Source organism: Euprymna scolopes, chromosome 28 (genome assembly GCF_053919585.1).
Source record: "Euprymna scolopes isolate OS-2025 chromosome 28, ASM5391958v1, whole genome shotgun sequence".
Classification (NCBI taxonomy): domain Eukaryota; kingdom Metazoa; phylum Mollusca; class Cephalopoda; order Sepiida; family Sepiolidae; genus Euprymna; species Euprymna scolopes.
This window is the reverse complement of record NC_136509.1, coordinates 60,057,163-60,085,157: the sequence shown is the minus strand read 5'-3', so window position 1 is coordinate 60,085,157 and position 27,995 is coordinate 60,057,163. Positions and strand designations below refer to the sequence as shown.

General features: G+C 36.8%; 2 protein-coding genes across 6 annotated transcripts in view; one reads left to right on the top strand and one right to left on the bottom strand.

The window, feature by feature from the left end:
* Positions 1-2,925: 2,925 nt before the first annotated feature.
* LOC145249671 (uncharacterized) lies at positions 2,926-9,089 on the bottom strand. Its single transcript, XM_080111459.1, has one exon. It carries the CDS (start codon positions 8,377-8,379, stop codon positions 3,763-3,765), a length of 4,617 nt encoding a protein of 1,538 aa, XP_079967585.1. The 5' UTR covers positions 8,380-9,089; the 3' UTR covers positions 2,926-3,762.
* Positions 9,090-13,736: 4,647 nt separating this feature from the next.
* Positions 13,737-27,995, top strand: part of LOC145249669 (coatomer subunit gamma-2-like) — a 344,043-nt gene continuing 329,784 nt past the window's right edge. Inside the window, exon 1 of one of the 5 annotated variants that reach the window (XM_080111454.1) lies at positions 13,737-14,222. In XM_080111454.1, coding sequence (XP_079967580.1) covers positions 13,988-14,222 — 235 coding nt within the window. In that variant the 5' untranslated portion in view covers positions 13,737-13,987. Of the gene's footprint in view, positions 14,223-14,380; positions 15,007-27,995 lie in introns of those variants that run through there. The other 4 variants (XM_080111455.1, XM_080111456.1, XM_080111458.1 and 1 more) reach the window with 4 other exon arrangements.

Genomic DNA, 27,995 nt, shown 5'->3' with positions numbered 1-27,995 from the left:
AGATTTTGGTTTTGAACTCACAGGTGTCCCGTATAATCAATTCCTGTATGTAGGAATGGCCTTACCAGATTTACTCTATGTTTAGGCAGGTCTGTCATCTTAGGATACGAAAAATGTATCGAGTTGATTTTCTGACAAATAAAGCAGTCCTTCAATATTCCCTTCGCAGCCTGTCTGCCTTGAGGTATCCAAAATCCTGACATTCTGATCCTACTAAGTGTAGCCGGTACACCTAAGTGTTTAGCCCTCTCATGCTGATCCTTCAAGGAATAATTCTTCCCGAGCAATACAGGGTTTAAAACCTCATTGTAGAGTAAAATTTTTTTGATCTTGCCTCTGGAGCGGACGACACCAGACTTGTCCAGAAATAGGTTTAACTGACTCACAAGGTTTGGAATGGGTGCATGTAAGAACTTCAATCCAAGGGGAAATGCCTGTTGTTGCATTGTCTTGAACAAGTAGTCAGCAGCAGCCTGCTTATAGTCCAGTTCCTTGCCTCTTGCTTTGGATATAAATTCGAAGAATCTGGAAACCACATGTAGAAGTTTGTTAAAACACGAAAATCTGTCAAAGGAGATGATAGGTTTAGACCAGTTCTCATTACAGGTTTGTACGTACTATTTGTTGGTTGTTTGTACTAAGACAATCCAAAGTACTATCAGGCCAACAGACAGTTTCATCAGACAACCAGTTTGATTCAGCACTCCAAAAGGAGAAATTTTCCTTAAATTTAGCTGTTGTCAGTCCTCTAGTCATTAGGTCTGCGGGGTTCTGATTGGAAGGCATGTATTTATACCTGATAGTAAGGTTGTAAGTTGCAAGTATTACTTCTTCCATTTGTGTCACATCCTTGAGGCGATTCTTTGTGAAAATGTTCTTATGGCTCGTCTGCTTGGACATCAGCCAAGTGAGTACAATTTGGGCATCTATAGCCAAATACAAACTTCCAAATTTCGTTCCTTCGTAGGCTCTCAAGATATTATTGTGGAGAAAGAAGTGGCTAACCGTTAAAGCGGCTGCGCGTTTGTGCCTGCAGAGCACAAATTAAGAATCAAGATGGCGCCCGCAGACTTTTATGTGGAAAAAAGTCTCATGGAATCTCGGGGAATCTCGGAGAATCTCGTACCCTGGTTCCATAAATAACGAGGAAAGGAAAGCGGGAGGACAGACGATTTTTAGTTACTAAAGCGAATGGACGTCTGTAAAAGAAGAGGTAGAAGAAAAGAGTTTGGTGAACGAAACAAACAACGACTCGGTTGAAAGTAGAGTTGCAACGAACACAAGCTATTTCGGCATGACGTCAGGATTTGACCCCAAGCTAATTCCCTTGTTTGATGGCTGTCGTACAAGACACCAAACAAAAGGTTCGCCCCGTCCTAGACTACCGTGAGCTCAATGAGCATGTCGACCCATATACGGCAAGGGCTGATGTGTGTGCACTCAAATTAAGGGAGTGGCGACAGCAGGGATCGAACATGACAACTCTGGACCTACACATGGCCTATCTGCAAATACGCATTGAGAGGAAATTGTGGCCATTTCAGACTGTGGAAATTGGAGGAACCCGATATTGTCTAACCAGGCAAGGGTTCCGTCTAAATGTGGCACCAAGAATTATGACAGCAATCATGCATGCTATAAGCAGCAAGATGAGGCAGTGCAACAGGCAACATCCTCATACATCGATGATATATTCGTCAATGAGAGCCTCATGTCAGCACAATCGGTTAGAATGCACTTTGAGAGCTTTGGACTGACATGTAAGGAACCAAAGCATCTGTGCGATGGAGCAAAAGTTCTCGGCCTGCACGTGCGCAATAGCAAGGAGGGACTTTGCTGGAGAAGAGGAAGTCACATCCCCAAGGTCCCATCAAACATCACTCGACAAACAGTGTTTTTGCTTTGTGGAAAGATGGTAGGCCATTTCCCTGTGTGCAGTTGCCTCAGGGGTGCCGTGGCGGCCATAAAAAGACGTGCAACAGCCGTGTCGTCGGGATGGGACGATGCAGTACACGATGTCACCCTAAGGAGCATACTGACAGAGACTGTGTCCAGGGTGACCAGTGATGACCCCATTCAGGGAAAGTGGTGCATCAGCGGGAATGAGTTCACAGTCTGGGTGGATGCTAGTTCACTGGCCCTTGGAGTTGTCTTTGCAGTTAATGATTCCATTATTGAAGATGCCTGTTGGCTTCGGCCAGAGAATGATTCGAGGCACATAAGCCTGGCCGAACTTGATGCCACATTGAAGGGCGTTAACTTGGCGCTTCAATGGCAAGCCAAGGTTCTACATATCATGACTGACTCGGCATGCACTCATCGGTGGATAACCGATGCATTAAGTGGAAGAGCACGGCTGACGACACGAGCATCAAGTGAGATGTTTATTCGAAAACGGCTTGCCACCTTGGTCGACACCATCACAGAGTACGACCTGACCGTGGACGTAGTGTTGATCAGGTCTGCGCTCAACAGAGCAGATGCTCTGACAAGAGTCCCTCAACGATGGCTTCTGGCTGGTGCTCGGAGAGATTCTGATAATCTGCAAAGCACATGTGCAGCAGTTGTGTGTAATGTGGATGCAGCGTGCATCATGGACATTCATCGACAGTGTGGACATCCTGGCATCAAGCGGACACTGTACTTTGTCAAGATAATTGATCCAGGAGTAGAAAAAAAAGATATCCGGAGAGTGGTGGAAAGTTGCGAGGCCTGCCAATCCATTGACCCAGCTCCAGCACGATGGAAGAAAGGGGAGTTGGGAGTGAGTGGTAAGTGGCAGAGAGTAAGCATGGACATCACACACTACGGTGGTGTTACGGGTGCGGTGGCTAATCACAACGCCGTAACACAGTATTTGCTATCGTAAGGAAGAGTAGGGAAAAAGGTTTTGAGGGAGAGAGATAAAAATACAAGAAGCAGGTATTTTATATAAAAATAGGGAATTTATTAAAGACACAAAACATACCAAAACAAGATAGGCTGACAGAAATATTTATGAAAGTAGTATTTAAACAGGACAAAAAGGATGAACACAATATTAAAATATGAGGGAAAAAGGGTAACAAGAGGAAGGTAATTATAGTGGGGAAAACTAGGCAAAGCAATAATCTATTCTCGGAATTTAATATATAATATAATATTCTAGACGTTTGGTCAAATGATAAACAAAAGTACTTTACCATCCGTCGTAGTAATAGTGATGCCAAGTTGGGTAGTAGGTTGATTCTGGTGATAGTGGGTTGAGGTTAAAGTTCTTACGACGCGCTTTGAACAAATCCGCCGGGGAGAAAGGCTGCCTGTGGAAGCTACTAGCTCACTCTTTCTCACTCCCGTTAAGCTGTTACTCCCAGCGTTTTATATTCATAAGGGAGTGTATATCTCTTAGACCTCTTTTTCTTTCCTTTCTTTTCTTCTTCTTCCTAACCTTTCCTAATTCTATTTTTAGGGATGGGGACAACCTGAATGACCCTAGGTTCTGTACCCAGTCCATTCAAGGTCAAAGTTAATACTACACCTCTTGTTACACTTTCCCCCTTCAGAGTAAAAGTTTTGAGTTACAAATGAAAAACTTTTACAACAACAATAAAAGCAAAAAATATATTAGTAGTTACATAGTTTTGAGTTACAAATGAAAAACTTTTACAACAACAACAAAAGCAAAAAATATATTAGTAGTTACGTACACATGATTTTAAGGCAATCAGTTCCAACAATATTCTGTAAAATAATAAGTTGGCAAAGGAGAACGCATTTGTAACATTATACTCTAGATAATGCGTCTGCAATAATATTGTTTTTTCCTTTAATGTGTTTGATGGTAATGTTGTATTCTTGTAGGAGAAGGCTCCATCTTGTCAGTCTCTGATTTTTGTTTTGCATCTTTGCAAGGAAAGTTAATGGATTATGGTCGGTAAAGACCAGAACAGGGTACATGGTGACGCTGAGATAGAAGTCGAAGTGTTGTAGTGTCGTCAATAATGATAAACATTCCTTTTCAATGGTTGAATAGTTCTTTTGGTGAGTGTTCAACTTTTTGGAGAAGTACCCAATTGCTCGGTCGATACCTTCATCATCCTCTTGGGTTAAGATACCACCCATTCCGACATCACTGGCATCAATTTGTAGTTTGAATTGTTTTGTAAAAACTGGTGTTGCGAGAGCTGGGCCCTCCATGAGTGTCGATTTTATTTTGTTGAAAGCCGCATCACAGGTCTCACTCCATTTGTATTTCACATTCTTTTTAAGGAGGTCCGTGAGAGGACCTGCTATAGATAAGAAATTTTTACAAAATTTCCGATAGAATCCTGCCATACCGAGAAATCTCATTAATTGTTTCTTGTTGGTTGGAATAGGATACTCGAGAATGGCATCCACATTTGCGGTGATGGGTTTAACTTGTCCTTGGCCCACAGTATGGCTTAAATAATTTAATTTTGCATGACAAAATTCACTTTTGTTTAAGTTCACAGACAGGTTTGCCTCTTCTAGCTTACGGAAGAGTTGCCTTATGATGTATAAATGTTCGTTCCAAGTCATACTGTACACGATTACATCATCAATGTATACATCACATCCTTGAATATCTTGTAGAAGGGAATGCATCATCCTTTGAAATGTTGCTGGTGTGTTTTTCATTCCGAATGCCATAACCTTGTATTGGTATAGTCCATCGGGAGTCACGAAGGCTGAAATTTCCTTAGAGTTATCGGTTAAAGGTACTTGCCAATAACCTTTCATCAAGTCGAATTTACTGACATATTTTGATTTGCCAACTTTATCGATACAATCATCAATTCTGGGAATCGGGTATGAATCACTTTTGGTTACTGCATTCACTTTCCGAAAGTCGGTAACAAATCTGTAGGTGCCATCGCCTTTTGGTACAAGTATACAGGGAGAACTCCACTGACTGTTGCTTGGTTCAATAATATCATTTTCCAGCATATACTTCATCTCTACCCTCAACTGTTGAAGCTTGATGGGGTTGACTCTGTAAAAGTGTTGTTTGATGGGTTTTTCGTCTCCCACTATGACGTCGTGTACTGCAAAGGTAGTTTTACTAGGGACATCAGGAAAAAGATCTTTGAAATCACTGACCAAACCACACATTTCCTTTTTATTCTCATTTGGCAAATGTTCAAATTTTTTATTTAAATTAGCTAGTATTTCCGAGATTTTTAGATGACTACTCTGTCCCATTTCCTCCCCTCTGACAATTGTATTTTCATCGTTATTTAAAACATTTTCAGATGAGGTTATTTTTGTAATATTAGTTACTGTTGTAACTGGTTTACCCATCTCTAATACATTTCTGTCAACGTATCCTTTTAGCATATTAATGTGACAAACTCTTCTCTTTTTTCTTCGATCTGGGGTGTGGATGATATAATTTACATCATTTATTTTTTTCTCTATTTCATATGGGCCAAAATATCTTGCTTGTAGGGGATTATGTGGGATGTGTAAAAATATTAAAACTTTGTCCCCACTTTCGAAGGTACGATTTTTACTATTTTTATCATATATAGCCTTCATTCGTTTTTGGGAGTTTTTCAAATTTTCTTGTGCTATTTTTACGGCCCCGTGTAATTTCTCTTTAAAATTTGATACATAATCTAAGAGGTGTAATTCATTTTTCTCCGTTAGCCATTTCTCTTTTAATAGCTTTAAAGGTCCCCTCACAGTATGTCCGAACACAAGTTCGAAGGGGCTAAATCCTAAAGAGTCTTGTACAGCTTCTCTAGCAGCAAATAAAACAAAATGGACGCTTTCGTCCCAATCTCTATTATATTGATAACAAAATTTTTTCATCATGGACTTCAGGGTTTGATGAAAACGTTCGAGAGCTCCCTGTGATTCGGGGTGATAAACACTGGATTTGTGTTGTTTAATATCCATCTCATTCATTATTTGTTGAAATAGACCAGACATAAAGTTTGTGCCTTGGTCTGATTGAATGGCTGAAGGAATTCCAACTAAACAGAAAAATCTAGTTAAAGCCTTTACTATAGTCTTAGCTTTAATATTTCTTAACGGAACAGCTTCTGGGAAACGAATCGACGTACACATAATCGTCAGTAAATATTGGTTTCCCATTTTTGTTTTAGGGAGTGACCCAACACAATCCACTAGTACTCTACTAAAGGGTTCTTCGAATGCTGGTATAGGTCTGAGTGGTGCGGGCAGAATCTTTTGATTAGGTTTTCCGACCATCTGGCATGTGTGACACAAGTTACAAAAATTTACCACATCACGCTTAAGTTTTGGCCAGTAAAAATGGTTTAGAATTTTTTCATAGGTTTTATTTATTCCTAAATGACCTGACATGGCGGTATCATGAGCTATTTTTAGTATTTCTTGTCTATAAACCTTTGGAACTACTATTTGACTTATTACCTTCCACTCCTCATCCACATTAGCATCTAGTGGGCGCCATTTTCTCATTAAAATTCCATCGTTCATAAAAAAACACTCCCTAACTTCTTTTGTTTCCGTTTTTGGTAAGGCGTTATTTCTGAGGAGGCTAATTTCTGGGTCGTTCCCTTGTTCCCTTATAAATTGGTCCCTAGTTAATTCGTCCGTTTTATTTTCTTCTGGGAGATTTAATTTTATTTTTTTACTCGTATTATTCTGTTGTTCTAACAGGTGGAATATGAAAGTTTCGTCAAGTCGTAATTCATCGTTTGGTATCTCTAGGTGTTCCTTTTCTAGTAGTTGTTTTCTTGTGGTCGCTCTGGTAATAGCGCATTCCGGGTAAATGTCGATGCGTTCTTCCCCCACTGTTTTATGGTTTACTACTATCTGGTCACTGACAATGGGATCAGCTATTACTCTCCCTCCAGCTAAATCATTTCCTAGCAGCAGCGACACCCCCTGAATCGGTAATTTGGGTCGTACGCCCACGATAACTGGGCCAGTTATTAATTCCGATTTTAGGTTAATTTTGTGTAGGGGCGCTTTATTTATAGTCATTCCTACCCCTTGTAATAATACAATATCTCCGGTGAAGGTAGATTTCGATAGTGGAAGCACGCCTTCTAATATTAAAGTTTGCGACGCGCCAGTATCCCGCAATATTTTAATCGGCTTGGCTTCTTCAGGGTCGTTAATGTACACATAACCCTGGGATAAAAATGGCTCATATCTTTTCATGTATGAGTTTTTTTCTTTCTCGTTTCTCCCTAGCTTTGGGGAAGAAGACTGGTAAATACTATCGTTTCTCGTTTTGTGTGTAATAAAGGCATGCGGTTGAAACTTATTGTTTTCTTCCCTTTTCCTTTTTAAGATCCGACACTCGGATATAAAGTGGTTATCTTTCTTGCAATAAGAGCAGAATATTTTATTTTCTCTCGGAACGGGTGTGGGCGGGACCCTTTGATTATAATTTTTATTAAATACGTTAGGAACACGCGGCTCGGTTAACATTTTCTCTTCTGTACGAAGGTTTGACTGGTTTTTTGTTATTTTATTTCTTTCCCAACACCTGTGGGTTAAATTATATGTATCCGCCATTATAGCTGCCTCCTTAACGGTTTTAATTTCTCTTTCGTCAACTCGCATTTGAATTTCTTGTGGGGCGTATTGTTTAAATTCTTCGATGAGAATAAGTTGGCGTAAGCTATCATAGTCATTATTTACGTTTTTCGCTCTAACCCATCTATCGAAGAAGTCTTCTTTTTCTCTGGCAAATTCTACATAAGTCTGCCGCTCAAATTTCCTGTACTTCCGGAATTTCTGCCTATATGTTTTGGGTACTAACTCGTAAGCATTTAATATGGCGTTTTTTATTGTTTTATAATCCACGGCATCTTCTAGACTAAGCGCAGAGTAAACCTCGGCGGCTCTTCCCACTAGCACGGTTTGTAATAAGGTTGGCCAGTACGCATACGGCCAATTTAAGTTTGCTGCGATTTTTTCGAAATGAGGGAAATATTTTTCTACTGCTTTTTCACAAAAACTAGGCACTAGTCTAACATTTTGTGCTGCGTGAAACGATGAAGCATTAGACTGTTGACTTCCATTTCCCTGTAATTTAAGTCTTTCCAGCTCTATTCTCTCTTGCATTTTTAGTTTTTCCTTCTCTAGTTCTAACTGTATTTGTCTCTCCTGCTGTCTCTCCTGTATTTCTAATTTCTTTAGTTCCAAGGCGAGTTGCGTATTATTTTGTCCGTCTCCCTCGCTTACGGTAGCGGTTTCTAGAAGGTTGTTTTCTATTAATATCTTTTCTACGATACTTTTTATTTCGACCTTTTTCATATTCAGGTCTGTATCTATTTCGAAGAAATTCGTAATTTCTACTAATTCTGCTTTTCGTAGTTTCCTGACTTTTTCGCCCAGGTCGGCTAAACTTAAAAAATTCTCTACAGAAAAAGACATGATAATAGAAGAGCCCACTTAGTACGTCAAATGGTTATTATAATTTAATTTCTCTTTTTTCTAGTACTTTTGCGAGCGAGAGCCCTCCCAAATTATCTGCACAAATCCCGGACGAGCCCCCAACTGTTACGGGTGCGGTGGCTAATCACAACGCCGTAACACAGTATTTGCTATCGTAAGGAAGAGTAGGGAAAAAGGTTTTGAGGGAGAGAGATAAAAATACAAGAAGCAGGTATTTTATATAAAAATAGGGAATTTATTAAAGACACAAAACATACCAAAACAAGATAGGCTGACAGAAATATTTATGAAAGTAGTATTTAAACAGGACAAAAAGGATGAACACAATATTAAAATATGAGGGAAAAAGGGTAACAAGAGGAAGGTAATTATAGTGGGGAAAACTAGGCAAAGCAATAATCTATTCTCGGAATTTAATATATAATATAATATTCTAGACGTTTGGTCAAATGATAAACAAAAGTACTTTACCATCCGTTGTAGTAATAGTGATGCCAAGTTGGGTAGTAGGTTGATTCTGGTGATAGTGGGTTGAGGTTAAAGTTCTTACGACGCGCTTTGAACAAATCCGCCGGGGAGAAAGGCTGCCTGTGGAAGCTACTAGCTCACTCTTTCTCACTACCATTAAGCTGTTACTCCCAGCGTTTTATATTCATAAGGGAGTGTATGTCTCTTAGACCTCTTTTTCTTTCCTTTCTTTTCTTCTTCTTCCTAACCTTTCCTAATTCTATTTTTAGGGATGGGGACAACCTGAATGACCCTAGGTTCTGTACCCAGTCCATTCAAGGTCAAAGTTAATACTACGCTTCTTGTTACAGGTGGCAACCACTTCCTTACCCTCATTGATTGTGGGCCTACATATTTCGTGTTCTGGAGACTCCTCGGGCGCCAGGACTCTTGCAGCATTATTCGCCAGCTGTCATCCGTGTTCTGTGAAAGAGGTGCGCCCGATGAAGTGCTGACGGACAACGACCAAGCCTTTTGCAGCCATCAGATGAGGCAGTTCTTACAAGAATGGGGTGTGCGGCTGCAGCTTAGATGCGCTTATGTGCCTTCTGGCAATGGTATAGCTGAGAAAAGCCATCGCAGCATCAAAACAATTGCAGCCAGGAAGCAGTGCACCATCGCAGAAGCTGTGTACTGGTATAATCTCATGCCGAAGGGTGGTGTCTCTCCAGGAACGGCGCCTGCAAACGCAATCTATCAGTACCGTGTCCGAGAAAAAGGAATCTACCCCGATACAACTGTAGCCACTGAGATAAAACGGAATCGATATGCCAAAGGGGATGCTGTCTGGGTGAAGCCGCCAGGAAACCGATGTACTGACAAGTATAAATGGGGCACAGTGACTGATGTGATGAGTCAGCGTGTGTCCAGGTTGATGGCGTACCCCGTCACGTTAGGGACCTATGGCCGGCGACATATGTACCATCAGGCGGTGGATGAGAGCGCACGCGAAGACGAGATCAGCACTGTCCCCTTCGCAGAAGTACCCGACGGCGGCGATCGCCACCCCCCTGCCGTCTCTGTGATCATGAGATTAGGGGGGAGTGTGGAGAAAGAAGTGGCTTACCGTTAAAGCGGCTGCGCGTTTGTGCCTGCAGAGCACAAATTGAGAATCAAGATGGCGCCCGCAGGCTTTTATGTGGAAAAAAGTCTTGTGGAATCTCGGAGAATCTCGTACCCTGGTTCCATAAATAATGAGGAAAGGAAAGCGGGACGACAGACGATTTTTAGTCACTAAAGCGAACGGACGTATGTAAAAGAAGAGGTAGAAGAAAAGAGTGTGGTGAACGAAACAACGACTCGGTTGAAAGTAGAGTTGTAACGAACACAATTACTAAGACATTTAATTGCCAAAAAGACTGCTAATAGTTCCAGTGTTGGCAAGGTTTTAACTTTTAATGGCGCCACCTTTGCCTTAGCAAAAATCAGAAGATATACCTCCCTGAACTGCATTCACAGAAAACCCATATGCCTTTTTTGAGGCATCTGTGAACATGTACAAATCCGCAACAGTATCGCTATCAAGTACCTGTCTTCTAAACGATAACGAATGAAGCGCCGACAAATCACTAGCTAGTAATCTCCACCTTTCTTGCATTTCCTTTGGAATGGGATCATCCCAATCAATATTAGCCTTCCACATTTCTCCCACCAATATGCGACTTTGAATGGTGATTGGGAGACATAAAGATAATGGATGCAGCTGATAGTATTTGACGTTTTGTTGCTAAGTTGGGGTCACAAGTTCGCTGGACTAGACTGATGGAGTCAGACCCTGGATCATATCTGTAGCCCAGAACCTTTTCCCAAGGATAACAGTGAGTTGTCAAAGTCTCACCCTTAATCATCAATTCCTGTAGCTTTGGGCAATTGGTGTTACATGATCACAGATCAAATCCTCCTTTCTTCAATCTTTCCTTTATTTGATGATATAGTTTTCTCAACACACCTTCCGAATTATTCATACAGACATGATTGTCAACACAAAAATTTGAATTCAACAATTTGGTGCATTCATCAACTGGAAATCTAGACGCATGATACTTCAATATGCAGTTCAATATAAAAGGGCTTGCGTTAAAGCCGAAGATGATGGTCGTATAACGGTAACATCCCGTTTTAAAAAGAAGCAAAACTTATTTCTATCAGACTCCTTTGATAATCTAATCATCAGAAATGCCTTCCTGATGTCGCCCAAACGAGGCTGCATACCCAGGGGTAAATTTAACCGGAAACATGTTAAATCTAACTCTACTCTTTCGGACTAATAGCCGAAAGAGTAGAGTTAGATTTAACATGTTTCCGGTTAAATTTACCCCTGGGTATGCAGCCTTGTTTAAGGATACTCCTCCCTTGACTTTCAATGAACAGTTGAAGACTGGTTGCATTTTAGTAGTTGCTATGCTCTTGGTTTTAAAGACCGGTCGATGATGGATTCAAACATGTTTATGGAACTGTTTAGGTGAACAATGAAAGGGTTTGATTATGCCTTCTGCCTCTTGTTCGGCAAAAACTTCCAAATATTCCTTATAGAGGCCCTTCACTTCCAGAGTGTGTACCACCCTATCCAACACCTTGAGGGCTACTTGGTGATTAGAGCGCACCTGAGCTAATGTGTATCTGATAATGTGTTTATATCTTTCCTCCGTATCCAAAAGGGTCTCAAGAAGGTGATCCGTTTTTCTTGCATTCCTAAGGAATCCTCAAGGGAAGACATTTGTTCTGCAGCCATAATAAAAAATAACATAGAAAAAAAAATATGCACAAGGTCTGTAGATCAGTGTTGTAATGTGTGGAAAATTTATCCACTTAACAAGAATTTTGCAACAATGGTTGGTTGCGACCTGTGACTAAGTAAAAATTGTAGAACCTTGTCGGTCTGGTAATAAGGGTAACGATTCAATTTCCTTCAACTCTAATCCCAAACTGAACATCACCACCAAAATTCAGTTCACTCCATCATTTTTATAATCCAGTTAGCCAATCAAATAAGTTAAACGTAACAACTACCAATATAAAAAGAGTCATCATCCACACAAAGGATTTCTGCTGCCACTCTTTCTGAGAGTTGCAGGTAAGTGCTTCAAGTTTTCTCAATAAGTTGTTTTTTTCTGTAGTAAATTGTTTTTAGGACGAAATGAAATTTGGTGCGTGGTGTACTTTTTTTGGCGAACTGGCGTGCCGAAAAAGAATTACCGCAAATGAATGGTAGGTTTTTGCTTTTTATTTATTTATTTTTGGATGTTTCTACATTTACAATTTCATTTTACAGTTATTTTGTAGCATTGTTTTCATTTTATCGGCAACGCTCCGTTTTATCCGGCTGTTGATGCCATGCACCGGACAAAACCGAGCAAATACTGAGTTACGTCTGGTTCGTTAAGTGCACAAGTACCCAATAGTGATTACGTTGCCACTGAGTGTCTTCAAATATGGATAACTACTTGTTTGCGCTAAAATAAATGCGTGCGTTTGTATTACTGTACACATAGATTCGAAAAAGTTGTCAAAAAACAAATATATAACAAATAAATGTTATCAAAGCAAGATAAGTTACTTTTCTACCAAACTGGATATATTTTTCGTGTTTTTATTCAAAGTAACATGTTTATTCAGCTCGAAAAACATACATTGTTTACCGATGTATTGGAAAATTCAAAATGGCGGGCGACACACTCTTTAACATGGTAAGTTTGGGAAAAGGTGTTATAAATAATAAACTAGACAAAATACTATTAAAAAAACACTGAATATATGTCAACTTATGTCACGGTAATATATATTGAGCGGGTTTCTAACAGTATTTTGTCTAGTTTTATATTTATAGCACCTTTTCCCAAACTTACGTGTTAAAGAGAGTGTCAGGCGCCATTTTGAATTTTCCAATACATCGGTAAACAATGTTTTTCGAGCTGAATAAACATGTTACATTAAATAAAAACACTGAAAACATATCCAGTTAGGTAGAAAAGTAGCTTATATTGCCTTTGATAACATTTGTTATATATTTGTTTTTTGACAACTTTTTCGAATGTGTGTGCACAGTAATACAAACCCAAATGCGATATTCGTTCTCAGCGTACCCGAAAACCGGTGTAAGTCGACAAATTAAAGGTGAATGCCGAAGGGTCGGTAAACTAAAAAAATACCTTTTTTTTTCGCTTATTTTAAAAAATACAGGTGCTAGTGCACTTACTGATTCGCGCTTTTTTAAAATCGTATTTCCAAGTTTAATTAAAGTTGGTACTTGTTCATTTAACGAACCAGACGTAACTCAGCATTTGCTCGGCTTTGTCCGGCGCATGACGTCAACAGCCGGATAAAACCGAGCGTTGGCGATAAAATAAAAACAATGCTACAACAAAATAACTGTACAATGAAATTGTAAAATGTTGAAACATAAAAAAAAAAAATAAGTAAAAAGCAGAAACCTACCGTTCATTTGTTTTTTTATTGTTTGAAATTGTCTTGTTTTCAAAATAAATACATATAAAACAAGTTTTTTTGTTAAATAATAGGAAACTGTTTTTTTTTTTTTTTTTTTTTTCAATTTTTAACATAAAACATTGTCTATGTCTTAAACACGTAAAAGTTATTTTTATTTTTTTTTTTGCAACTCTTTATGTCAAATAAATGGAAAAAGTCTAAAAAAAAAAAGGGCAATAAAAAGCATTGGGGGGGGGGGGAGGAACAAGGATTATTTGTAAATTTTTTTTTCGCCAGAAACAAGGATTTCTTTTTATTCATTAGTGAAAGGAGGGTTTCGGCGTTCCTATTTGGTACAGTGACCAAGAAACCCTCCTTTTCGGCAGGGTCGTATCCAGACCGGTGTCAGAAGTCTGCCGAGGTTGTGTTTTCTGCGGTTAAAAACGGACTCGTCGGTTTCTACTGTATGGCCTGCTGGGTGCTGGGCCTCCAATCTGCCGGAGATTCCTAAGAAAATAGTCCCTGCATATATCACGCAGGAAATTTTTCCAATCCACAATTGTGTGGCGAGAACGTAACCCACATTCGCGATGGAGATTTTTTGTAGATACCATCTCGAACGCCCATAAATATATTATTTTTTATTATACATGCGATGGTTAGTCGGGATTTTGAGAAGAAGGTCCCAATTGGAGGTCCATACTTCATCGCCATCGACGACATGTTATTGTTACACTTCTACACCTCCAACCGTAAACGTCGGAAAGGCTTGTTCTCTTTGCAAGTACACAATCCTGGCCAAAATGTAAACACCTTTTCTCTTCTGCCAACAATTTCCGTTGCTGGCAAAAGTTTAGTGCAGCCTCTGGGGTCTGGAGCTGGTCCGCAAGGTTTGTAATATACATTATTATTTCGTCAGTTATCTTTTTAAAACAATTTTTTTTTTTTTTAACTCTCTTCAAATAAGCGTTTCTTGAGTTGTGACACTCTTCCAATTGATAGCGAAATTCTCGTCTGCTTAATCGGCAACGCTCGGTTTTATCCGGCTGTTGACGATGCGTCGGACAAAGCCGAGCAAATGCTGAGTTACGTCTGGTTCGTTAAATGCACAAGTACCTTAAAGTTTTATGATGTTTTTTTAATTCAATTGTAAGGTTAAAGTATAGATTAGTTACTAAACACTCTCCCCATGTTAAGAACGGCTTTTTAAATAATAACGTTAGTATTTCAGCACAGATCAATAAGTGCACAAGTACCAAAATAAAATTTGAAAAAATAAAACTTGTTTCATTTTGCGGTCGACAGCTCCGCAGAAAGCCTTCGTAAACAAAGGGAGACTGAACTTAAAAATAACCCCTTTTGATATATTTGTAAGCATAAATTTAGAAACGAACACTGTTAAACGTTAAATTTCAAATTAACAAAATAGAGAAAAAAACTAGCAAAATAAAATGATTACAAGAAATTTGTCGAGACTAGAAAACGTAAACTTCCGGTTCCAACTATAAACCGGAAGTTGCCGACTGACTGGTGTCGAAAGTAAATCGTATTCGTGTCGTGACGTGGACGCCCAGAGCTAGAAGCTTTTTAATTCAATAAAGATTCTTCATTTAAACAACTACAGCAAAGGGAATATGCACATGTTAAGGAGAGACAAAAAGGACGAGGAGGATGGTAAGTACATTTGGTATTCCGTATATATTTTTTTTAAATATATTCAAATGTGCTATAATTTTATAAAAAATATGATGTTTTCTCGAGGGTTTGGATAATAATATGAATGTAGGTGTGGACGACGTGGCATGAATGGAATGGAATATGAATTCCAAAAATATATTATTTACATATATTGTCATTCTCATATTTGTTTGATTAATAAAGAAAAAAACCCAAAAAACTTCGTGTACGCGTGTATATCTTCTAGGCCTAGTCAGTGATACGATTGTGTCACGTCTGAAAAATAGTTCTGGTATTTTTGTCCGAATAGAAAAATGTTGACGCTTGAATTGGGGTCCTGGGTATGATTATGACCTTAAACTGGATTTGTTTTACTGTACACAGATTCGAAAAAGTTGTCATAAAACATAGAACAAATAAATGTTTGTATTACTGTACACATATTCGAAAGAGTTGTCAAAAAACAAATATATAACAAATAAATATTATTAAAGGCAAGATAAGTTACTTTTCTACCAAACTGAATACATTTTTTTGTTTTTATTCAATGTAACATGTTTATTCAGCTCGAAAAACATGCAGTGTTTACCGATGTATTGGAAAATTCAAAATGGCGCCCGACACTCTCTTTAACACGTAAGTTTGGGAAAAGGTGTTATAAATAATAAACTAGACAAAATACTACTAAAAAAAAAACACCGAATATATGTCAACTTATGTCACGGTAACATAATGAGCGAATTTCTAACAGTATTTTGTCTACTTTATTTATAACACCTTTTCCTGAACTTACCGTGAACTTAGAGAGTCGGGCGGGCGCCATTTTGAATTTTCCAATACATCGTTAAACACTGTATGCTTTTCGAGCTGAATAAACATGTTGCATTGAATAAAAACACGAAAAATATATCCAGTTCGGCAGAAAAGTAACTTGCCTTTGATAACATTTATTTGTTCTATATTTGTTTTGTGACAACTTTTTCGAATCTGTGTTGTGTACAGTAAAACAAATCTCCTTAAACTATATCCAGCTTGCGGGCTTTGGGGAGTGTGGAGGTGGAGCCACCCTTTAATTGGCATTGCTCCCAGGTCCACTCTTTACCGGAGTGGTAGTACCTGTTAGGGGCCCCAACTATGGGTTAAATAGAAACGGACTTGAAAACAACAAATATATTAAAAAAGTTGGGTTTGTATTAGTAATATGTGTACAGTAAAACAAACACCAACCTACAGAATTGGGACGAGATTTTCGGAAATCGTAAAACTGAATTTCACATGAAAACAATTGTATCTACGTATTCCTCGTATTTTTAAGATGATTATATAAAAAAATTACGAAAATTAGGTGCTAGTGCAGAGAGTGATCCGCACTATTATTTAAATCGTATTTCCAAGTTTAATTAAAGTTTTACGATGTTTTTTTTTTATTCAATTGTAAGGTTGAAGTATAGAATAGGTACAAAACACCCTCTCTTCCCCATGTTAAGAATGGCTTTTTCAATAACATTATTTACGTCCGAATTCTGCACTAGTACCGAAAATTATAAGGTGAAAACATTTTTATTTTAAAACTAATAATTCGTAATATTCGTGATTTGACGGTTGTGACCCTTCTCGAGTTGTCGAACTTTGCTGGGACTTAACTGCTGCTAGGTGTATCATAATTTTTTGTGAATTTTTGTCACCCCTAAACACAAAACGGCGAATACAAACAAAACTCGTAATTTCTCTTTTTAAAGTGGGTTGTTTATTTTCTTTATGGAATATACTTCCAAAATAAACTATTAAAATTGTTTAAAAAAAATAATAGAATTTTTTTTTTTTTTTTTCAATGTTTAAACTTTAAAAATCTATCAATTTTTCTATTGGTTCAATTTTTAAGATATTTTTAAGAGTGTGAAATTTTATGCTCTTTCCAAAACCGAATATAATATTCTAGACAAGCGGGTTTTTTTTTTTTTTTTTTTTTTTTTGTAATTCACTCCCCCATTTTGAAATGTCTATTAAAATGAAAATAATTAATTTTCTCACCTCCAATTTATATATCACAAATTGAATATAAAAGATCAATAAATAAAATAACCTAATTAAAAAAAACAAAAAACAAAAAACAAGTTATTTGCAAATTTACCTGTAAAGTCCAAAGTATTTTTTTTTTTTTTTTTTTTTTTGGCAGACTAGTTTAGGTGGAAAAATAATCTCGAACCCTTTATCACATAAAAGGAACTAATTTCGGTACTTAACGAACCAGACGTAACTCGGCTTTGTCCGACGCATGACGTCAACAGCCGGATATAACCGAGCGTTGCCGATTAAGCAGACGAGAATTTCGCTATCAAAAAACAGTTCAGACAAAAAAAAGTTTCCTATTATTTAACAAAAAAAAAAAACTTGTTTTATATGTATTTATTTTGAAAACGGAAAACAATTCCAAACAATAATAAAAAAACAAAAACAAATGAACGGTAGGTTTTGCTTTTTACTTAATTTTTGTATGTTTCTACATTTTACAATTTCATGTTTTTATTTTATCGCCAACGCTCGGTTTTATCCGGCTGTTGACGTCATCATGCGCCGGACAAAGCCGAGCAAATGCTGAGTTACGTCTGGTTCGTTAAATGCACAAGTACCCTAATTTCCTTAATCACCGGTACGTTACTATGTCAATAATATATGTAAACAATAATATAGGTATTTCAGAAATTGTTTTTGAAAACAACTTAAAAAAAAACAAACAAATTATTTATATTGCTTTTAATTAAAATAAAAAAGTTTTAGTAGGTTACAATTATGAAAAGTTTTATTCATATTTAAATGTTTTATATGTTCCATGTTATTTTTTTATTTTTTTTTTGTACATAATGAATTCCTTTTTTTTTTTTTTTTAATGATAAACAATACTGTAGGGAAACGTGCGACTTACTTAATCAGCACGTGTGCATAATTCAATGGGTCGGTCTTGAAATGAATGAAGAAGAAAGAAACAAAAATGGCTGCTTTATCTCTTTATATGCCTGCAATGTGACCACCCGATATGCAAATGAGATGCTCCTGGTTGGAGATAAAAGAGGGTTCATTTTGAAGTTGGATTTCAAAGAAATAAGTTGAATTAGCAGAAGTACGTTGGGAGTTGAGAGAAGGTGTGTTACATGTACAGAAGTTGGAAGTTTGGACAAAAGTGTTAACCTTACCCAGGAAATTATTGGTGTGGCGGGTGGAAGAAATAAAACTCAAGTTATTGAATTATAAGCTATTTTGGCTCTCGGTGTGCGGTGACTCGAAAGGCAGAAAATGGACAGATTCGACTTTCGCTTGATACCTGAGTTTGATGGATTTACCACTGGACCGTCTGTCATCGAATGGGTGGAAAAAGCTGAAAAGATCTGTGCAGAATTAAAGAACCAGCCACAGTCATTCCTTTGAGGTTAACCGGAGGGGCCTATGCAGTCTACCAGCAGTCTACCAGCAACTCGGAGATGAACCAGACTGGGATACAATCAAACACAGCCTGTATACAGCGTTTGGTACAGATTCGTTTGTTGCATGGCAAGGAAACCGTTGGTGTGTATCTAGCCGACCTACGAAAGTTGTCGGTACCATTTGGTGGGGTTAACGATAAGATATTAAGATGTGCCTTTTTAGTAGGCTTACCTGAGGAGGTCAGCAAACTGTTGCGGGCATCGTCACGAATTGATGAATTGACAACAGACGAGTTATTAGCCCGAGCTCGAAACATCTGTAAGGAACAGGAGCCAATTGGAGTAGCAACTATCATTCAACATGCAACAATCGAACCGCATGGAAGCAATGTAGATTCTCTCCCAAGTAGTAATAAGCGTGTAGGCCCAGTGTGCTATAAATATGGGGAGGCCAATCATTTTGTTAAGGATTGCCGGAGTGATAGGTGTGTATATCCACGAGCACAGAACAGTACAATGCTATCGCTGCAATAAGTATGGGCACATATCTCGCAACTGTTCGGGAAACGACGTTGGGGGCAAGGTACTATCGCCACCCTTGCCCCTTGCCAACCAATAAACACAGGATTACTGGTCATTGGCGTTAAAATTGACGATGTGCAGTGTTCAGCACTCATAGACACGGGGTGTTCCCGGTCTATAGTTAGTGCATCTTACTGTCAGATGTGGTGGGAGCAACCAGTCGGTATTATGATGATCATGGTTTATCCCGAGCATGTTGTGGTGAAGGGACGATTACGATCTGTACTGAGAAGGGTGACACAGCCAAAGTTGATGTTCTGGTGATGCAAGAAAAACCCCTTGGCTATGACATGTTGATTGGAATTGATGCAATACAAGCACTAGGAGGCGTCATAATCACAGCGACTGGAGGTGTAATGCTTGGAGAAGGAAAAGAAGTCTGTGCAGCCATGTCTATTCAAGAAAAGGACTTCTGTGCTACGTTTGACAACAAGGAAAAGGCGCAGACTGCAAAGTGAAAATGGACTATGAGCCAGGCACCAGATCGGCTGTGCAACACCATTCCAGAGTATGCAGTTTCCATGAAGAACAACTTCAGATGTGGATTGATAACGGATGGTTAATACCGTACCCACAGGAACGTCTGGGACCACCCAAAGGATTAAGTCCGTTCATGGCTGTTGAACAACCTACTAAAGACAAAATTCGGCCTGTAATGGATTACCGAGAATTGAATCAACATGTTGATGCTTTCACTGGAAACGCAGACGTGTGCGCTGCTAAACTAAGAGAGTGGCGTCAGAAACGGAGTAATGTAGCACTGCTGGATTTGAAGAGAGCCTACCTGCACTGTCCATGAGTCGTTATGGCCATTTCAGACAGTGATAATCAAGGGAAAACGATATTGTTTGACACGTTTAGGTTTTGGCCTAAACGTAGCACCCTTAATAATGACAACTATTATTAAAACTGTTTTGATGCAGGATGAGACCACAGCAAAAGCTGCTTCAGCTTACATTGACAACATCTACGTTAATGAGGATATAATATCTGCAGATGTGGTTTGAGCAAAACTGGAATCGTTTGGGTTAATAAGCAAAGACCCTAAGCGCCTAAAGGACGGGGTGCCTGTGTGAGGCCTAGAGGTCTATGAGAAGGGCAATACTTTGCGATGGAAGCGAGGGAGCGCAATTCCAGAGTTACCCAGTGTATTGACAAGACGCGTTGTTTTCTATTAGCAGTAAATTAGTAGGACATCTACCTGTCTGTGGATGGCTCCGATCGGCAACAGGAGTGTTAAAGACTAGTAACTGCAGTAACCAAAGGATGGGACGACATAGTGGATGATGATTCTCTCCAGCAAATGATGGCTGAAATGTTGTCCAGAGTACATAGAAACGACCCTGCCCAGGGTGAGTGGCAAGTATCTGGAAACGAACTGAATGCATGGGTTGACGCAAGTTCACTGGCTACAGGTGTCCTGTTGGAACATTTGGGTGCCGTTGTGGAAGATGTGTGCTGGCTTTATCCGAAAAATGATGCCCAGCATATAAATTTGGTAGAACTCGATGCCACGTTAAAAGGGCTTAATCTTGCATTGCAATGGCAGGCTAAGGTTGTGCATCTCCACACTGACTCGTGTGTTTACCACTGGTTGACTGACACCTTGACTAGAAAGGCTCGAGTTAAGACTAGAGCTGCAAGTGAGATGTTAGTACGAAGGAGACTGCCAATAATAAAGCATATAGTTGACGAATACAGCTTGCAGGTGGACATTACCTTAGTTTTGTCGATGCAGAATTTGGCTGATAGCTTGACTAGAGTACCAAAAGGTGAATTGGTGTAATGAGGCAGGGATCTGATCCTCCACAACAGACATGTGCGGGCGTAACAGATCAATTAACACCTGACCAGATCCGTACAATACATCAGCAGAGTGGACATCCCGGAATTCGGAGGACAACATATTTTGTCCGAAGAGTGTGTCCCTCAACTACAAGAGCATCAATCAAGGCAGCTATACGCTCGTGTGAAGAGTGTCAGCGAATTGATTCAGCACCATCCCAATGGCAAAAAGGGAAGCTTGAGGTGGAGGACAACTGGTATCGAGTAGGAATGAATGTAATGCATTATGAGGGCAGGCATTTTTTGACCTTGACAGATTGTGGTCCGACACGTTTCACGATATGGTGCCTGTTGACATGACAGGATGCATCTAGCATTATACGACAGTTGAGAGCTGTCTTTTTTGAACGTGGTGCCCCGCTAGAAATTCTGACTGATAACGCTACTACGTTTCGATGTCAAGAATTTAAGAAATTTACGCAGGAATGGGGGATTAGAATGTGTTACTGATGTGCATATTTTCCAGAAGGTAATGGTATAGCAGAGCGGTGTCACCGCACCATTAAAAGAATTACGGCCAGGACACAGTGTTCTATTCCAGAAGCTGTGTACTGGTATAATGTGACACCAAAGGACGATGCAACATCAGAAACTGCACCAGCTAATGGGATTTACCACTATGAACAGCGTATAAAAGGAATTGATGTCACACCATCAGTGGTTAGCATTGTCAATACACCATATCAATTGGGAGACCATGTTTGGGTAAAATCCCCAAATGCTGGGTGCACTGTAAAATTTTGCAGAGGAAAAATAGACAAAATCATAAGTCCTCAGACCATGTTGATTAATGGTGTACCACGTCATGTAAAAGATATCCACCCCTGTTATACCTCTTCTGATTCTGAGGATAATGAAGATCACATACAGTTCAGGGATGATCCTGATTGCCTACTGCCCCTACAGGTGAGCATAGAAACACTACCTACAGAACAAGATGAGGGAATGATGGAACATACTAGTGGCAATAGTGATGAGAACGATGGACATGAGGAAGTAATACCACCAGTTCCTCATCAAAGTACCCGAGAAAGACGAATACTGCCCACCCGCCGTGATTGTGAAACACCGCCTATAGCACCACGAGAGGGAATGATGAAACATACTGAGGAAGATGGAACTGAGGAAGTGATGCTTCCGATTATTCGAAGGAGTACCCAACAAAGATTGATACTGCCCCCTTGCCCTGATTGTGAAACACCGCATAGGGAACCACAAGAGGGGATAATGGAACAGACTGGTGGCAATAATGATGGTAATGAAGAAGTGCTTCCCCCGATTCTTCGAAGAAGTACCCAAAAAAGACGACTGCCCCCCTGCCCTGTGTGTGATCATGAGATCAGGGGGGATTGTAGGGAAACGTGCGACTTACCTAATTAGCACGTGTGCATAATTCAATGGGTCGGTCGTGGAATGAAATGAAATGAATGAATAAGAAAGAAACAAAAATTGCTGCCTTATCTCTTTATATGCCAGCAATGTGACCACCCGATATGCAGATGAGATGCTCCTGGTTGGAGATAAAAGAGGGTTCATTTTGAAGTTGGATTTCAAAGAAATAAGTTGAATTAGCAGAAGTACGTTGGGAGTTGAGAGAAGTTGCGTTACGTGTACAGAAGTTGGAAGTTTGGACAAAAGTGTTAACCTTACTCAGGAAATTATTGGTGTGGTGGGTGGAAGAAATAAAACTCAAGTTATTGAATTATAGAAATAATAAATTATCAGACTTTTTACAGTTTAAACAATATTTAAAAAATTTTTAATTCAAAATTGAATCACGTGATTATTAAATCACGATACAAATAATATTAAACACGCGTATAATCTCTTCAATTTATTATTTCTCTATTTCAAATTTAAATTAATTATAAAACGTTCGGTACGTATGTATTTTCGTTACCATGCTAAAAAAGGTGCTTAAGATATCGTGAAATGTTCTATTTAAAATTAAATGTTTTGAATAAAGAGTAAAAAATGAGAGAAAAAAGATTAAAAAAAAAAAAAAAAATCGTGAAACGTTTTAAAATAAATAAGTAAAAAGTTGGGCTTTTTTAAGTTGTTTTCAAAAACAACTACTGAAATACCTATATTATTTGGCATAGTAACGCACCGGTGATTAGGGAAATTAGTTCCTTTTATGTGATAAAGGGTTCGAGATTATTTTTCCACCTAAACTACAGTTTTGCCCTCCCCCCCTTTTTTTTTTTTAAAACCAGGTCGAATTTATTTTTTAAAGTGAAACCTAGGGTCTGCCAAACGATTGTGAAAAATGGACCGCATGTTTCCGTGACGTCAGATTTGTATTAACTATACGAACTATGGAAAAGCAGAAGCGACTTAATGATTTTTTTTTTTTTTTTTTTTTTTAACCTTTATCTCCAAACTGCAATTAATAATTAATCTTTGTTATAATTTTGTTAGGTTTTAAGATTTACAGTTTGACGATTAATATTATAAACATTTGTATATTAAATATGAAATACGGTTTTACTGAATGTTCATTTGGTTACCTACAGGGTTCCATATTTTGTTCGGTAAAAAGAGACAAACAAAATGAGGCTGGAGCCTACAAAATGCTTAATATTTGTGCAATAATATTTTAAAATTGTTTTTAATCTGGCGATAAAATAGTTGACAAGAGTCATGTTTATATTAAAACTTAATATTTAAAAAACATTTAAACACAATTAAAAAATCTGTTGTAATGGAATTTTAATCATTTTAATCTTTTAAAAATTAATGTTTACGAAGTTTCTTTTTCTTGGCAATTCAACTGATTATAGTATATATTAATTGGAAGAAACGCTATTTAAAAAAAAACATTAAGTTTATATCAATTTTTTAATTGCAACTTCAAGGTAAATTTTTGTTCAATATGTATATTTAAATAAAAAAAATAAATGTTTTACTTATTTGACCTCTTATGTTTCATAATAAATAGAAATTTCGATAGTTTTAAATATATTTTGTTCGGATTTCGAAAAAATAAATATTTTGCCTTTTATATTTTATGGAAACTGCATTTTATATGTAATTTCATTCTAAAATGGATAAGTATCGAAAATTTCACGAAAATCTGAGCATTAGTCGATTTTTGCTAGATTTATTAAAAACGGGCATGTTTTCACGTTCGGAATGTCTACTACATGGGAACGTTATTTTAAAGCGCCAATTATGTAAACACGATTTTTGTCTCGCAATTTCATTATTTTCCTTTGAAAATTTTTAAAAACATTATTACTAGTTTATTTTGCTCTTTTTTTAAATGCTACAAAAGTTGTGCTGATAATATTAATTCATAATAACGTTACATCGTGTTACATATAGAGGGGAATTCTGTGGTGAATTTTGGCAGTCCCTAGTGAAACCTTATCTTATATTGTTCAGTAGGCACTACAAAAAGTCACCACAGAATTACTCCCCCCCTCCCATGTAAAACGATGTAACTTTATTATGAATTAATATTATCAATATAACTTTTGTACCTATGTATGTATGTCGTATGAAGTTCCTTGAAATCTGCTTTCAACCAGGTGGATTTCTCAGATTGTGACTGGGAGACAGTAAGAGATACAATATACCAAAACGGTGTTGAAGCTCTTGGGTTGAAGGTTCCCAGACATAGATTGGTTTGCTGATAATTACAATCAAATTAAGCCTCAAATTGATAGAAAGTGGAAAGCTGATTTGAAACTTCTCAACTCTTCACCTCTGAATGAGCCAGCGCTCGCTGCCCACTTTTCTTCTGTTTGGAGTGAGGTTCAGTGTTGTGTGCGCCAAATAAAAAAACAAATGGTGGTCTAACCTCTCCAGGGAGATACAGACTGCCTACGATCATAGAGATACCAAGACATTCTACATTCTGCTTCATCAGGCTTATGGTCCGAAATCCTCTTCAACTATACCACTCCTGGCGAAGGACGGGAAAACCTTGCTGAAAACCTCAGATGAAATTATGCATCGATGGCATGAACACTTTCATGATCTTTTTCATAATCCATCCAATGTTGATGTTGCTGCAATAGAAAGTATCCCTCAATGTTCCTTTTGTCCGGAACTTGTTGAACCGACTCTTGCAGTAACAGTTGACTGCATAAAACAGATAAACTCGAACAAAGCCCCTGGGTTGGATGGCATCCCTGTTGAGCTGCTGATACATGGTGGTGTCAATGTACATTGTGTGGTCCACTCTTTGATACTGTCAGTATGGCAGGATGACCCGGTTGCCCAAGTTTGGGTAGATGCCATCTTGGTTATGTTGTAGAAAGGAAAGGGTACAAGGTCTGATTGTGGAAATTATCGAGGTATCTCGCTGCTGAGTGCGGTTGGAAAGGTGTTTGCACGGCTTTTGCTAAACCGATTGAAAAAGTATGTATGTTCTAATATCCTTCCGGAATCCCAGTCTGGATTTAGAGGTGGGCGAGGAACTGTGGATATGGTGTTTTCTGCTAGACAGCTCTTGGAAAAATGTATCGAACAGCGTATGCCTCTTTGCCAAGTGTTTGTGGACTTAACCAAGGCGTTTGACACAGTCAACCGTGAGGCTCTCTGGAACGTGCTGGAAAAATTTGGCTGTACACCTGCTTTTACAGACAAGTTCAAGCAACTTCATCATAGTATGAAAGGTCGCGTCAACTTCAATGGTCGGCTTTCGGAAGAATTCCCCATTGATAATGGTGTGAAGCAGGGTGATATAGCTGCACCAACATTGTTTTCGCTCTATTTGACTGTGCTCTGGTATGGTTTCCACGATTGTGATATGAGTGTTTATATTAGATTACGAACAACTGGAAAGGTGTTCAACCTCAAAAGATTTCAAGCCAAAACACTTGTTAGTGATGGACTTGTTAGGGAACTGTTGTATGCTGATGATGCTGACCTGGTAACACACTCCTCAGTAGATATGCAACTAGTGATGGATCTCTTTACAAAAGTCACCATTAAGAAAACTAAAGGCGTGTACACTCCCGCTCCTGATGATCTGTATGTGGAACCTGATATCTTCGTCTGTGGAAAGCGCCTTGAAGTCGTAAAAAATTTTGTCTACCTTGGGAGTGCCTCTTAATGCGGAAATAAGACAGAGAATCAGCAAGGCAGCTGATGCTTTTGGAAGGTTACAAGATGGTCTGATGGTGATCTAACTCTGACAACTAAGATTTCAGTATATCAAGCATATATGTATATATAAGTATATGTATATATAAGTATATGTATATATAAGTATATGTATATATAAGTATATGTATATATAAGTATATGTATATATAAGTATATGTATATATAAGTATATGTATATATAAGTATATGTATATATAAGTATATGTATATATAAGTATATGTATATATAAGTATATGTATATATAAGTATATGTATATATAAGTATATGTATATATAAGTATATGTATATATAAGTATATGTATATATAAGTATATGTATATATAAGTATATGTATATATAAGTATATGTATATATAAGTATATGTATATATAAGTATATGTATATATAAGTATATGTATATATAAGTATATGTATATATAAGTATATGTATATATAAGTATATGTATATATAAGTATATGTATATATAAGTATATGTATATATAAGTATATGTATATATAAGTATATGTATATATAAGTATATGTATATATAAGTATATGTATATATAAGTATATGTATATATAAGTATATGTATATATAAGTATATGTATATATAAGTATATGTATATATAAGTATATGTATGTATAAGTATATGTATGTATAAGTATATGTATGTATATGTATATGTATGTATATGAATATATATGTATATGAATATATATGTATATGAATATATATGTATATGAATATATATGTATATGAATATATATGTATATGAATATATATGTATATGAATATATATGTATATGTATATTTTTGTATATGTATATATATGTATATGTATATATATGTATATGTATGTATATGTATATGTATGTATATGAATATGTATGTATATGAATATATATGTATATGAATATATATGTATATGAATATATATGTATATGAATATATATGTATATGAATATATATGTATATGAATATATATGTATATGAATATATATGTATATGAATATATATGTATATGAATATATATGTATATGAATATATATGTATATGAATATATATGTATATGTATATGAATATATATGTATATGAATATATATGTATTTGAATATATATGTATATGTATATGAATGTATATGAATATATATGTATATGTATATGAATATATATGTATATGTATATGAATATATATGTATTTAATATATATGTATATGTATATGAATATTATGTATATGTAGTATATTATTATATGTATATATGTATATGAATATATATGTATATGAATATATGTATGTATATGAATGTATGTATGTATATGAATGTATATGTATGTATATGAATGTATATGTATGTATATGAATATATATGTATATGTATGTATATGAATATATATGTATATGTATGTATATGAATATATATGTATATGTATGTATATGAATATATATGTATATGTATGTATATGAATATATATGTATATGTATGTATATGAATATATATGTATATGTATGTATATGAATATATATGTATATGTATGTATATGAATATATATGTATATGTATGTATATGAATATATATGTATATGTATGTATATGAATATATATGTATATGTATGTATATGAATATATATGTATATGTATGTATATGAATATATATGTATATGTATGTATATGAATATATATGTATATGTATGTATATGAATATATATGTATATGTATGTATATGAATATATATGTATATGTATGTATATGAATATATATGTATATGTATGTATATGAATATATATGTATATGTATGTATATGAATATATATGTATATGTATGTATATGAATATATATGTATATGTATGTATATGAATATATATGTATATGTATGTATATGAATATATATGTATATGTATGTATATGAATATATATGTATATGTATGTATATGAATATATATGTATATGTATGTATATGAATATATATGTATATGTATGTATGTATATGAATATATATGTATATGTATGTATATGAATATATATGTATATGTATGTA